Source organism: Macaca nemestrina, chromosome 14 (genome assembly GCF_043159975.1).
Source record: "Macaca nemestrina isolate mMacNem1 chromosome 14, mMacNem.hap1, whole genome shotgun sequence".
Taxonomy (NCBI): domain Eukaryota; kingdom Metazoa; phylum Chordata; class Mammalia; order Primates; family Cercopithecidae; genus Macaca; species Macaca nemestrina.
Window position 1 is genome coordinate 106,553,347 of NC_092138.1, and position 14,120 is coordinate 106,567,466.

The 14,120-nt window shown below is 43.6% G+C and overlaps 1 protein-coding gene across 8 annotated transcripts in view; it reads right to left on the bottom strand.

The window, feature by feature from the left end:
* The window catches only part of LOC105463909 (nuclear receptor subfamily 6 group A member 1), a 259,220-nt gene that overhangs the window by 17,017 nt on the left and 228,083 nt on the right, over nucleotides 1–14,120 (bottom strand). For 5 of the 8 annotated variants that reach the window (XM_071078318.1, XM_011711330.3, XM_071078320.1 and 2 more), the window contains 4 exons: nucleotides 10,385–10,440; nucleotides 6,619–6,773; nucleotides 4,720–4,947; nucleotides 2,516–2,770 (listed from right to left, as the gene is read on the bottom strand). In XM_071078318.1, the coding sequence (XP_070934419.1) occupies nucleotides 2,516–2,770; nucleotides 4,720–4,947; nucleotides 6,619–6,773; nucleotides 10,385–10,440 (694 nt within the window). The remainder of the gene's footprint in view (nucleotides 1–2,515; nucleotides 2,771–4,719; nucleotides 4,948–6,618; nucleotides 6,774–10,384; nucleotides 10,441–14,120) is intronic. The other 3 variants (XM_071078319.1, XM_071078321.1, XM_011711331.3) reach the window with 1 other exon arrangement.

The window sequence follows — 14,120 nt, forward strand, 5'->3', positions numbered from 1 at the left end:
CGCCATTCTCCTGCCTCAGCCTCCCGAGTAGCTGGGACTACAGGCGCCCACAACCGCGCCCGGCTAATTTTTTGTAATTTTTAGTAGAGACGGGGTTTCACCGTGGTCTCGATCTCCTGACCTTGTGATCCGCCCGCCTCGGCCTCCCAAAGTGCTGGGATTACAGGCGTGAGCCACCGCGCCCGGCCCTTGGTTTGTCTTTATGCCACAACTGGGTGGTAGGGGGAGATGGACTCCAGTTCTGTGAAGAAAAGTGTAAGAGCTGCTACTTTCCCCTCTCCAGCTTTCATGGATAGGGGCACCTTTTTTTCTTTTTTTTGAAACAGAGTCTTGCTCTGTCACCTAGGCTGAAGTGCAGTGGCACGAACTCGGCTCACTGCAAGCTCTGCCTACCCGGGTTCACACCATTCTCCTGTCTCAGCCTCCAAAGTAGCTGGGACTACAGGTGCCCGCCACCACACCCGGCTAATTTTTGTATTTTTAGTAGAGACGGGTTTCACCGTGTTAGCCGGGATGGTCTCGATCTCCTGACCTCGTGATCCACCCACCTCGGCCTCCCAAAGTGCTGGGATTACAGGTGTGAGCCACCGCGCCCAGCCAGGGGCACCTTTTCTTTTCTTCTTGGTGCCCTGGAATCCCATGACTTTTGAACTAGCCAATAAAGGTCATTTATTGAAATGTCTATTTACGAATTAAGCATTATAAGACTTTTTTTTGTTTTTTTTTTCTGAGACGGAGTTTCACTCTTGTTGCCCAGGCTGGAGTGCAATGGCACAATCTCGGCTCACTGCAACTTCCACCTCCCAAGTTCAAGCAATTCTCCTGCCTCAGCCTCCCGAGTAGCTGGGATTACAGGCATGCGCCACCATGCCTGGCTAATTTTTGTAGAGACAGGGTTTCTCCATGTCAGTCAGGCTGGTCTCGAACTCCCAACCTCAGATGATCCACTTGCCTTGGCCTCTCAAAGTGCCGGGATGTGCAGGTGTGAGCCACATGCCTGGCTATAAGACTTTTCATATGGATTAATTAACAAGGCAGAAAGTCATCTCAGCAGATCATTTGTCTTGATTTTAGGGGTCTGAAAATATGGTCGCCCTGTGCTCCAGGTCTGCAGAGTAAATGAGTAAAAAGTGTGCTTGGACAGGCCCCAGAACAGCAGGGAGACTACCCACTCTGGACAAGGAGGTTATAAGGATACTGGCCAGCTGAGATAAAATTTTATGCCAGAAAATGACAAAGAGAACAGCTCAGTCTTCTAGTCCTATGCTTTCAACATCTCACCACATCTCATATGGACTCAAAGAACCTAAGCTTTTCAGGCAGGCAGGCATATGCTCAAATCTAAGGCTCTGGATTCAAATCCCAAACCCTTATGGGGAAGTCTCTTTCTGAACTTCAGTTTTCTCATCTATAAAATAGGCACACCACCACCTATAAGGCTGGAGGCTGTGAGAAAGAAAGAAGACAATTAAAAATATCTAGCCTAAGCCGGGCACGGTGGCTCACACCTGTAATCCCAGCACTTTGGGAGGCCGAGGCAGGCGGATCACAAGGTCAGGAGATAGAGACCATCCTGGCTAACACGGTGAAACTCCATCTCTACTAAATACACAAAAAATTAGCCAGGCGTGGTGGTGGGCGCCTGTAGTCCCAGTTACTCGGGAGGCTAAGGCGGGAGAATGGCGTGAACCTGGGAGGCGGAGCTTGCAGTGAGCCAAGATCGCACCACTGCCCTCCAGCCTGGGTGACAGAGACACTGTCTCAAAAAAACAAATCTAGCCTAGTGCCTGGCACACTATAGGTACCAAAATGACCCCTAGGTCTTTTTCCTGGATTGTAAATTCCAGTTCAAAGCCCCTCTTGTAGGCAGAATTTACATTTTTGTTTTTCCTGGATGTGTTATCTCAGTAATCCAAGTATAATAAAGATCAGCTGGGTGTGGTGGCTCATGCCTGTAATCCCAGCATTTTGAGAGGCTAAGGCGGGTGGATCACTTGAGGTCAGCAGTTTGAGACCAGCCTGGCCAACATGGTGAAACCCTGTCTCTACTAAAAATACAAAAATTAGCCAGGTGTGGTGGCAGGCACCTGTAATCCCAACTACTTGGGAGGCTGAGGCAGGAGAATCACTTGAACCAGGGAGGCAGAGGTTGCAGTGAGCCAAGATCATGCCACTATACTCCAGCCTGGGTGCCAGAGTGAGACTCTGTCTCAAAAAATAATTTTTTAAAAAACTACAGCTTAGCATTCTGCTAAGCTTGAATACAAAAAATTTATTCTTAACAACCATCTTACTGGGGAAATTCCGTTATCACTCCATTTTACCAGTTCAGAACCTGAGGATCAGAGACTTGGCTAAGGTCACAAATCTAATGAGTGGCAGAGTGAGGATTCAAATCCAGGCCTATGTGGTGTAGTGCCTATCCTCTATCCTCTGAAGGGCCAGGCAACTCAGCCTTACGGAGATGACAATGGTTTGGTTGTTTGGTATTTCCTCCCCAGCCAGGAGCCCTCACCTGTGTAATTCTTCATCGGAGGGTGAGTACTTGGCAGTGACATCAGCCAGTTCCCCAAAGATCTGCTTGCTGTAAACGGTGAGGGAGGACAGCAGGATTAGCTCCTGCCATGTGGAGCTCAAGAGGCACGTGTAATCCTTGATTGAGAGCTCGCAGAAGAAAGGCAGTTTCTTGATCCAGGCAATCTGCCTAAAGAGCAGCTCGTCGGCCAGGCGGCAAAGCAGGGCAAACAGTTCTGCCTGTGTCACAGCGTATCTGAGGGGCAGGGACAGGGGAAAATCACTTCCATTGGTCAGAGGGTGAGGATGAGGGTACAGAGAAAAGGTAGTCCCAAGGGCACAAAGGGACTCTGGCAATGGGCTCCCTTGCTCCATGCCCACAGGTCTCCAGTTCCATTCAGTGTGATTTTCTGATAAAGGGGGAGGGCTGAGGCGCACAGCAAGCTCAGGGCTGGAGAGGTGGGTCTGATGAGGAAAGGCTGCTAAGGGGAAAGGAGACTTAGAAATGTGTGCAATTGGCTGGGTGCAAAGGCTCATGCCTGTAATCCCAGCACTTTGGGAGGCCAAGGCAGGTGGATCACTTGAGGTCAGGAGTTCGAGACCAGCCTGGCCAACATGGTGAAACCCCATCTCTACTAAAAACACAAAATTTAGCCGGGTGTGGTGGCACATGCCTGTAATCCCAGCTACTCGAGAGGCTGAGGCAGAAGAATCACTTGAACCTGAGAGGCAGAGGTTGCAGTGAGCCAAGATCGTGCCACTGCACTCCAGCCTGGGCGACAGAGCAAGACTGTCTTAAAAAAAAAAAAAGAGAGAAACGTGTCCAATTGTCAGGGAATATGACTTTTATTGTTGGTGTTCTCTAATGTTCCATGTCTTAGAGAAAATCCCAGTCACTCCTGTTCAAGTTCTGGCAATGGAACTCTAATGGGGTGGATCTGATGCCCAGCCAACAAAGGAACTGGACAAAAATAAGCCTCACATCCAGACCGCTGAAGAGAACAGAACAAGTTCAGAAGCTTTTTCTGCTCTCAGTCCACCCCCTGGTGGTGAGTTCAGGAACCAGCATTGCTCAGCCTTTCCTTTAAGCTAAAGCTGGAATAAAAGGGGCCTTTGAGACCACAGACCCACAGACCCAAGAGTTTCAGCTTCCTTCCTCTCAAGGCCCCTTGCCAAGACTTTTCCTCACACTCCTACATCTAAATTTTTTTTTTTTTTTGAGACGGAATTTCGCTCTGCCGCCCAGAACTGGAGTGCAGTGGCGCAATCTCGGCTCACTGCAAGCTCCACTTCCCGGGTTCAAGCAATTCTCCTGCCTCAGCTTCCTGAGTAGCTGGGATTACAGGCACGCGGCCACCATACCCAGCTAATTTTTGTATTTTTAGTACACATGGGGTTTCATCATGTTGGCCAGGCTCGTCTGGAACTTGTAACCTTGTGATCTGCCCACCTAGGCCTCCGAAAGTGCTGGGATTACAGGCATGAGCCACCACGCCCGGCTTCCTACATCCAGATTTATAAAGGGTTTGTGTGACCTCCTTGTGGGTAGATATTTTAATCTCCTCTTCTGAAACTGGAGACTAGCTTAAGAAATCTCAGTGTATGTTCCTTGGAGGTCTAAGCTTGGTAACACACATTCGCTTACGCTCTAGGCCAAAGGAGTAATGGATGCAGCAATGGGTAGGCCCGAAGGCTGAACTATCATCGCCTCACATACGGCTGACTAAAGACTGGAAGAATACTCCTTCCACCCACTCGAGTCTGCACCTAAAGTGGTCACGTGCCACCAGGCTAGCCATGGGGATGCTGGTGAGGGGTGCAGACAGGCTACAACCAGCTAGGGCTTTGTGAAGGAGCCTATATTGGATATATGACTATCCCCAGAATTACTGCTCATCTCTATCATGGAAGTGCTCCGACCCATGCCAGGACCTGGCTTAACTAGGCCCAAGCAGAAACAAAGGCCCTTCTATCTCAATTCCACAGGAACTGGAAAGTAACCTCAACTCTATGAGAAATGATGCTTAAGGAAAAAATAAGGGACCACTGGTTTCAAAGATTAGCACAGATTTGTCCCCTGATGCTTGAGTCATTATTCGCCCAACTCATTCTGAAGCCACGGGTATAGCAGCCAGGGACGCGAGTGGGTGTGGGGTCAGGACACTTTGAGACTGCAAGGGGCCAAGAAGGGCGGAGCTCACTCACCCATCTTCGATCAACATGGGCGTGCCCAGTGGCTCCAGGTCCTCGGCTGATAACAGCTGGTGAATCAGACTGTATGACTGGGGATCCAGGCTGCGAGCTTGTGGGGGCAGAAGCGGTGAGTGGCCAGAATAGCTAAAAAGGTGCGGTATGTATTGGTAATGTGGAGGCACAGACATTCCCATGTACTGTTCCCTGAATGCCATGAATCCATTTAATTCCACAGACCTACTGGAGAGAAAAGTCTTGCATCAAACAGAGCCATGGCAAGTCTAGTAATTACTCAAAGGAAGTGAGCCAGAAGGTGACTTTAGGTATTCTTTGGCCATGAGGTCTGGGTCTTCATCAAGCCAGGGGTCATAATTAATAGTTAAATTCATGTCTCTCCTACTAGATTCCCATCTGTGAGACAAAGACTCTATGGGTATATGAATGTCGGGGTCACCACTGGACACTAAGTGCATGGCAGAGTAGGTAATGAATAAATATTGGTTGAATGAATTCTTTGTATAGGTGCCATGTCTGGACAGTTTTTTAACAGATGGCAAAGTGGGTATATATATTACTGCTAGGAAAACTAAGGCACAGACAGGCTAAGTGCCTGGCTACAAAACAAATCCAGCATCTAGCAAGGAACCCGGCATGCAGCAACAACCCCCTAAATAGTCCAAGGAAGGAACAAACTAAGGGACACCTGAATGGGATAAAAGCTTTAATTAAATATGAAGAGAAAGGTAGATTTTTGCCTTCCTTTTCTTTCTTGCAGAAAGCTAACCACTCTATCAACTAATTAAAAAAAAAAAAACTAAGCCAGCCACAGTGGTGTGCACCTATAGTTTCAGCTACTTGGGAGGCTGAGGTGGGAGGATCACTTAAGGCTAGGAATTTGAGACAAGCCTGGGCAACATAGCAATACTTCATCTCTTTTTTAAAAAAAAGTATTTAATTAAAAAAAAAAAAAAAAAAGTCTTGCCATATTGCCCAGGCTGGTCTTGAACTCCTGGACTTAAGCAATCTACCCACCTTGACCTCCCAAAGTGCTGGGAATACAGGTGTGAGCCACCATGCCTGGCATCTCTTAAGAAAAAAAAAAATCCTCCAGCTTTTGCCTAAGTGTATCTCCTATAACTGGGGCTGGCAAACTTTGGTTTGCAAGCTAAATCCAGCCCACTGCCTATTTTGGAACACAGCCATGCTCACTGGTTCACATACTGTCCATGGCCATGATTATTTTCACACTACAAAGGCAGAATGGAGAAGCTGAGCTCCAAACCACTAGGCCCGGAAAGCTGAAAATATTTACTATCTGGCCTTTGCAGAAAAAGTTTGTCAATTTATATCCTATAAGAAAGGTTTCTGGGGAAAGGAAACCTTCCCTAACAGCTGAAGGCTCTATTTCACACTTGACAACTAACTAAAGATATGCTTGAACCAAGAGTTTCTAAGTTTGTATTCTCTGATAGCAGCAAATCTGACTGGCTTAAAAAGTCTTCAATGTTTCTTAAAATTTATAAAGTGAAAAACATTGACTCTTGTGAGGCAGAGAAATTATAGTTTAATTCAAAACTGTCAAAAAGGTTTATTTCAGTGATAAAATAAACGAGAGAAAATGGCTACATTAAAAATGTTATTCTGTTAGGTGAAGAATACATGGGCATGGATAGAAGCTACAGCACTTTATCAGTCTGCAGAAGAGACCACTGACATTTTCAAGGTCTTTAGCATAAAAGGGGCTGGGAAACACTGTTTTCAATCATCCTGACCCCTACTCCAAGAGTCTGAGGGAACAACAGTACAATGGCTGAGACAGCCTGGCAGGGACACTCAGCCAGAGGTTTTCTGTGGGTCTCCCCTTGGTGGGGGATCCTTAGATGATGATCATGGGTTTGCCTTAAAGCTCACCTGGAGGACAGTGTGGAGCCTGGTGAGGGCTGGTTGCTCTCCGAAGCCCTGTTCCCAGGGGAACTGTGGTCACTATCACCGTGGTTGCTCCAGTGATTGGCCTCTTCCTCAAACTCCTGCCCAGACATGATCCTTTCGATTTCTTCTTCTGATATCTTTGACAAGGAATTGAGACATGTTAGATGGGTGCTCAAGACACTCTCTGTTCTTTCTTCAGGACTGAGAGCTTATTTAAATCTCATAGTATTTCCCAGAAACCTAGGTTCCCTCTCCTCGATCCCCATACTCCGGGCCTCTCACTAATCTTAGGACAGCGTGCCTTCCTTCCTCCTGGCACCATGGCCCTTTGTGGCCTTCCTCCTACTCATTTATACTACTCTCAAGCCATGAAGCCTCGAGGTTCTTTCAACTCCTTTTTGTCCTTGAGGCTATTCTTTCCTAACCCTGAAACACCACTCCTCAATGACAATCTCCTACTTGTCCTTTAAGATTCAATTCAAATGTCACCTCTTGCCAGGCATGGTGGCTCATGCCTGTAATCCCAAAACTTTGGGAGTTCCAGAAGTTCAAGACCAGCCTGGGCAACATGGTGAGACCCATCTCTACAAAAAATAGAAAAATTAGTTGGGCCTGGTGGTGCATGCCTGTAGTCCTAGCTACTCAAGAGACTGAGGCAGGAGATTCTGGCCTAAGCTCAGAAGACTGAGGCTCTAGTGAGCCATGATCGCACTAACCCACCCCAGCCTGGGTGACAGAGCAAGACCCTGTCTCAAAAGAAGACAAAACAAAACCAAACAAAAAAACCCCAAATGTCATGTCCTTTGTGAGGCTTTCTACCACCACATTTTGGATACTCTCTTCAACAAACAGTGCTGGGAAAACTACATCCACGTGCCCCGCCCCCACCCCCCAAAAGACATCGAACCCTTATACCGTTCACAGACGTCAACCTCAAAATAGATTAAATATTTAAATATAAGACCTAAAACTATAAAACTCCTTGGAGAAAACACAGGGGAAAATCTTCATAAAACTGGTCTTGGCAGTGATTTCTTGGATACAACACCAAAAGTACAGAAAACAGAACAAAACCAGCCAAGTGTGACTACATTAAACTAAAAAGCTTCTGTGCAACAAAGGAAACAATCAACAGGGTAAAAAGATACCCTATGAAATGGGAGAATACATTACCATACATTTGATAAGGGGTCAACATCCACAATATACAAGGAACTCCCGTAACTCAGTAACAGAAAAAAAACAAAACAAAACACATTGAAAAATGAACAAGAAACTTGAGCAGACATTTCTCCAAAGAAGACATATGACCAATAGGTATATAAAAAGATGCTCAACATCACTTATCATCAGGAAAATACAAATCAAAACTTGAAGATATTAACTCACACCTGTTAGGATGTCTGTTATATGCAAAAGAAGACAACAACCACCACCCAAAAAACCCAAAAACAAACAAACAAAAAAGTCCAGAAAATAACAAGTGCTGGCAAGGACGTGAAGAAATGGAAACCTTGTGCACCGTTAGTGGGAATGTAAAATGGTGCAACCACTATGGAAAACAGCATGGAGGGTCCCAAAAAAGGTAAAAATAGAACCACCATAGGATCCAGCAATCCCATCTACGGGTATTTATCCAAAAGAACTGAAATCAGGATTGTGAAGAGATAACTGCACTCCTACGTTCACTGCAGCATTATTCAAAATAGTCAAGAAGTGAATACAACGTGTAAGTGTCCGATGACAGAGAAATGCATAAGAAAATGTGATATACACATAAAACACCTTAAAAAAGAAGGAAGTCATTATAAGCTATGCCAAGGATGAACCATGATGACATTACACCAAGTGAAATAAACTAGTCACAGAAGCACAAATACTGCATGATTCCACTTTATGAGGTATCTAAAGTAGTCAAACTCTTATAAGCAGAAAGTGGAATGATGGCTGCCATGGGCAAAGGGAGAGGAAAATGAGGAACTGTTGTCTAATGGGTATAGCGTTTCAGTCACGTAAGATGAAAAAGTTCTAAAGATTTGCTGTATCAGAGTGTGCATATAGTTAACAACACTGTACTATGTGATTAAAATTTTGTTTAAAAGGTAGATTTCATGTTATATGGTTTTTACTTCTGCCATAATAAAAAAGAGCAGCTATTAGTCCAGACCAAAAAACAAAAAGAATTTATAAGACATATATCTGACTTGAAAAACAAGAATAAAAATGTTTTAGAAAAAAAGAATAAATACAGCAGAGTTGGGAGTCACACAGCCTGACTGAATGTATGCTGTGCTCATGTGACAGGAAATCCTCCAAACATCGTCAGTGTATGTCTTAAGACAACTGTGAACACCTTTCTTTCATTCCCTCACATTTAACTGGCTAAATCCTATAAACTTACCCAGTAAATATCTCTTGAGTCTATTATCTCCCCTCAATCTGCACTGCCATTGCTCTGCTTTAACTATTATCTGTATCTCTCACCTGTACTTCTGTAAAAACCTTCTAACTGCTTTCTCTCTCCCTCAGTTTCACTCATCCTCACCTCACTCCTCACAAACCATTTCTACCTGCCAGAATGATCTTTCTAAAATGCAAATCTAAATAAAACCTTTTAGTAGTTGCCTCTTGGCTCATACCAGTAACAATAATAGTTTTTAAAATTTTTATTTTATTTTGGTAGACACAGGGTCTGTCTTGCTATGTCGCCCAGGCTAGTCTTGAACTCCTGGCCTCAAGCAATCTTCCTGCCTCAGCCACCCAAAGTGCTGGGATTACAGGCGTGTGTCACTGCTCCTGGCCACTAGTAATTCCTAAGGCATGCTCTCTGCCTACTAGTGTGCCAAGGGATTCACCTGATGGGCAGAAATATATCCAATTTTCTACCCTCATGAAGCTCTTCTGCTGGCAAGTAAGAACAACGAGTAAGAACAAGTGGTGTAGGCTGGTCCCACAAAGACTTTTCCTAAGGAGCTGTAGTCAAAGACAGTTGAAGGCCACTCCCTAATGAACTGATTCCAAATTCAAGGAATCTGCCTTATCTTCTGCCACTCTACTACATGTGCCCAATGTTCCAGCCTAACTGAACAAACTCCTTGTCATAAAGATTCATCTTTGGGTCTTTTCACAGTCTATTTTCTTGAGTGTCTCTAGTCCCCAACCAAGGCTATTCTAGCCCAAGCAGAATAGATGCCCCCCCCTCTGTAGTCCCTGAGCATCCTCTGTTACCTCTCACCTTACTATTATGTCTGTTTACCTATCTGTCTCTCCCATTAGACTGAGTTCACAGTATAGGGCCTGGAAGAGTAGGAACTCAGTAAATGTTTGTGGGACTGAATGGGGGTATATCATTCCTACTCTACAATAAGACAATAATACCCTGCTGGTACATTTTTTAGATGAAACGAACAGCAAAGTAGTCCTGCTCATTTCTGCCAGGCTTACTTATCTATAACCTTAAGGGTTGATCAAAAAATCCTCTGCATGGTTCAGAACCATAAGTGGGTTCACTGTCTGTGAAATCCTTAGAAAAGGCTGAGGGATCACGAGAAGAGCTTTAATCATTAACTTACATATTTAAGAGTTTCAAAGCACTTTCACATCCAGGCTGTAAAAGCACTTTTATAGAAATGAAAACAAAGATGGCTCTCCTCAGCAGCAGATGAAAGAATCAAGGTGAGCAGTTTCAGGAACAGCTGGAGCCCTGGGCTTCCAGGATGGACCACAGGGATTGAGGTCTAGAACTCACCTGGACTGGCCCAATGCTCTTATTCCGGCCTCCAGGCATGCCATCTTCTCTGATAGCTGAAAGGAAACATAAGTCAAGAAAGGCAGTCAGAAGCACACTCATATAACTTTTAGCACAAAAAGAGAATTTGCTTGGCCAAAAGCATAAGAGAGTAATTAGTGAATCAAAGATTAAAACACAGGTCCTTCTGGACCCAAAGCACACACTTCTTTCTATTATTCCAGGTTCCTTCATAGGCAGCAATATTTTGGGGCCCCCAAGGCATTCTGTACCTATTACACACACTGTATACATTCAATATGTTTAAAAAAGGTGATAGTACTGTTTACTAGTCCTTCAGTTACAAATATCCCGCCAGGATGATGCATCTTAAGGTTTTGACAAATTCTAGGGGAGCGACAGGGTATTTCCATTTTTAAATAAAACAGTTTTTATTCCCAGCCTACGATTAGGTTTGATTTGTAGAATCAGAACAGGTTTTTTGGTTTTTTTTTCATTAATCAGAATTTTGACCTCAATGGTTTCTCCCTGCAAAGGCAGTCAGTAGAGCACCTGTGTAGTTGAAGGAGATTACTGAGCATTTTCTAAGTATAAAAAGCATCCTTTAAGTAATATCTCCTGACTAAGAATAACAACTACTACTAATATTATCATCACTGTTTATGGAACACTTAACACGGGGGCATAGAGAGGAACCCCTGATTTGCAATTATAGTAGGACCACAGTATTAGGCAATCCTTTCCGGAAAAGAAAACTTCTGAACTGAGTATTAAAGGTTAAGTGGGATTTAGGCAGCTAGGAAAAGAGTGCTCCAGATTGAGCGAACAGTGTACAAAAACGCAAGCTGAAGATAAAAATGAGCTCTTTTTTTCTGGAAACTTCCAAGTGGCTTAATCTGGCTAAAGCATGGGGGAAAGGTGGCCTACGTGGGGGAAGAGTAGCATGAGATAAGGGTAGAAAGGCCAATTGGGCTTAGATCATAAAGAGCCTTGAATGCCAGACTAGGGTATAACTTTAGCTAAGGAGCTTGAGAACAAGAAGGAATGTAAGGGGGCACTGTGGTCATATTGGGATTTAAAAAAAATCTTTGTGACAGCCACTGTGGAGGGTAGCTTGAAAGGGGTTAATGTTAACAATGACAGAAGATAAGCTAATGACATTATGTAACAGCAGGCCTTACCAGGATATACCTGCCAATTTAAAAAATTAACATGAGGAATCTAGAAAGTTCCTGAGGCAGGCACTGATTGCCTCAAAAAGGTGGGAGCTCCAAGTATAACCCTGTTTCTGAGGTAACTAAGAGGCTGACAGGAAATTCAGAATTAAGTAAGTTAGGGTCCAAATCCTGTTTCTTCCTGGTCTGTATAATTATGAACAAGTTTCTTTGCCTCTCTGGATTTTAGTTTACTGAAATGAAAAGAGGGAATATTGATACTTGTTTTATGTTACATTACATAAAACGGTATGGTTAAAACACCAACCCTAGGGCCTGGCATGTAAAGTAAGCACTTAGTAACTAATCCTTCCCTCTCCCTAGCCTCTTTGAGTTAAAAATCCAAGTTTCTATTCTCAACTTTGCTAGAATCTTAATATTTTCATGTGCTAAGTGGAGGCAACATGGTCAGTCTGCATTATAAAAAGCTGTTGTGAATTTAGAGTAAGAAACATACATAGCCTATGTTAGAGCTAGATGTATGCTGCTTGTTGGCTGGGAGGTCTCTTTCCATTTAATTTCAAGGCCTAAAATCCTTACAATCGCTTCTCTGCTATTCCATGGTCAATGACAGTCTTTGGATATTTCTGTTTCTAATAACAACATCTCACATGTCTTTATTTCAGTTCACAGGTAGAGAACAAAGATCTGTCACTGGAATACAACACCAAATATATTACTAGTTCAGCTGTTATCTCATTTTCACTGTCCTGGAGGTGTGAAAATAATGCAACATACTTTACTTTTCATTTAAAGGGCCACATGTCTTAAATATTTACATCTTGCCAATCTCTTGTTCTGAAATTCAAAAGCTCATCGGCCGGGCGCAGTGGCTCACGCTTGTAATCCCAGCACTTCGGGAGGCTGAGAGGGCAGATCACCTGAGGTTGGGAGTTTGAGACCAGCCTGACCAACATGGAGAAACCATGTTTCACTAAAAATTCAAAATCAGCCAGGCATGGTGGCACATGCCTGTAATACCAGCTACTCGGGAGGCTGAGGCAGGAGAACAGCTTGAACCCGGGAGGTGGAGGTTGCGGTGAGCCAAGATGGTGCCATTGTACTCCAGCCTGGGCAACAAGAGCAAAACTCCATCTCAAAAAAAAAGTTCATCTTCTTCCTCGACCCCACCCAGAATAAGAAATGATAGAAATCTACTATGTGTTACATACTGTTCTCTGAGGTAAAATAACTCATGAGTAAAGTATTAATTAGTATCACTCCCATTGAAGAGATGGATCTAAGGCTCACAGAAATGAAGTATTTTGCTGGAAGAGACAGAAACTAAAGAGCAGAATCAGGGTTGGAACCCACGCTATCAGACTCTAAGACCAGACTTCTTTCAGAGAAACATAAGATACTTTTAGGTGGTGCATAAACTCTTAATTATACATTCTTAATTACTAATTATTCTTATTTACATTATTATTAAGTATTAATTATTCTTAAATTATACATTTATTCTGATGTGCAACTCACTGAGGTGGTAAAAAATTGCCTTTAAAAATTAACTTTGATTTTTAAAAGTTACTGAAAGACTAATATAAACAGCAATGCCCATTCAGAGATGATAAAATTGGTCAAGATGCCATGAAGCCGCCTGAAGTGTGGAAATCAATACAATGTGCCACAGTGCCTCTGTTAAAAACAAAAACTTGGAGCATAGTTTCAAACTTATAATGTTCTTGCACATATGTATGTTATCTCATTTGATCCTCACAACCACCTTGGAAGATGTATTATTCTCTCACGCATTTTTGAGATGAGAAAACAGAGCTCAGAGAGGTAAAGAGATTTGCTCAAGGTTACTCAGAGAAAAACTGACAGAGCTGGAGTTTCCATTTAGATCTTCTGATTCTAAAGCTGTGCTTGTTCCTAGATGCCACACTGAACTAACACGTTTTTCAGCAGGGTTAAAGTCTATCTGGCAGTGATTTGATTAAAAAGAACAAATGGCTTCTGTGTGCAGTATTACAGGAATGGTTCTGCTGTAACTCTTATCTAAGTCTAAGAAAGAGAATGGCCCTAGCCATGGCGCTTCTATCTTCTCAAAAGGCACCACAAATACTTTTTCTGCTTTGGAACTCATACGCCTCCCATTCTTCATTCGCTTGGGCCTAGGCAGTCAACAGAACCCAGAAACCATAAATAACAAAGCTAACTACATCAAAGTTCCACTCAAAACCTGTTGGTGGTGCCTTTGGTCCATGGGCCAAATCTAAGCTCCTGAGCATGGCATTCAAGACCATCTATCATCTGGTTCTGCTGGGACCCCTCACCCTCATCTCTGGCATAAATGCTATGCCCTAATGCTATACCCTAATGCTACACCCTACATATAGAGAACTATTTGTTAGTCTTTGAACACGCTATTCTGTTTTACATTGTTCTGTCTCTTAGTATGTTCCCTGTACTCAGAAAGAAACTTAAAGTGGAAAAATCTGGCAACACCACCTTCCCTAAGTGACATCATAACAACCAAGTGATTTAAGTTAATATCACCAATAATGGGTATACACTTA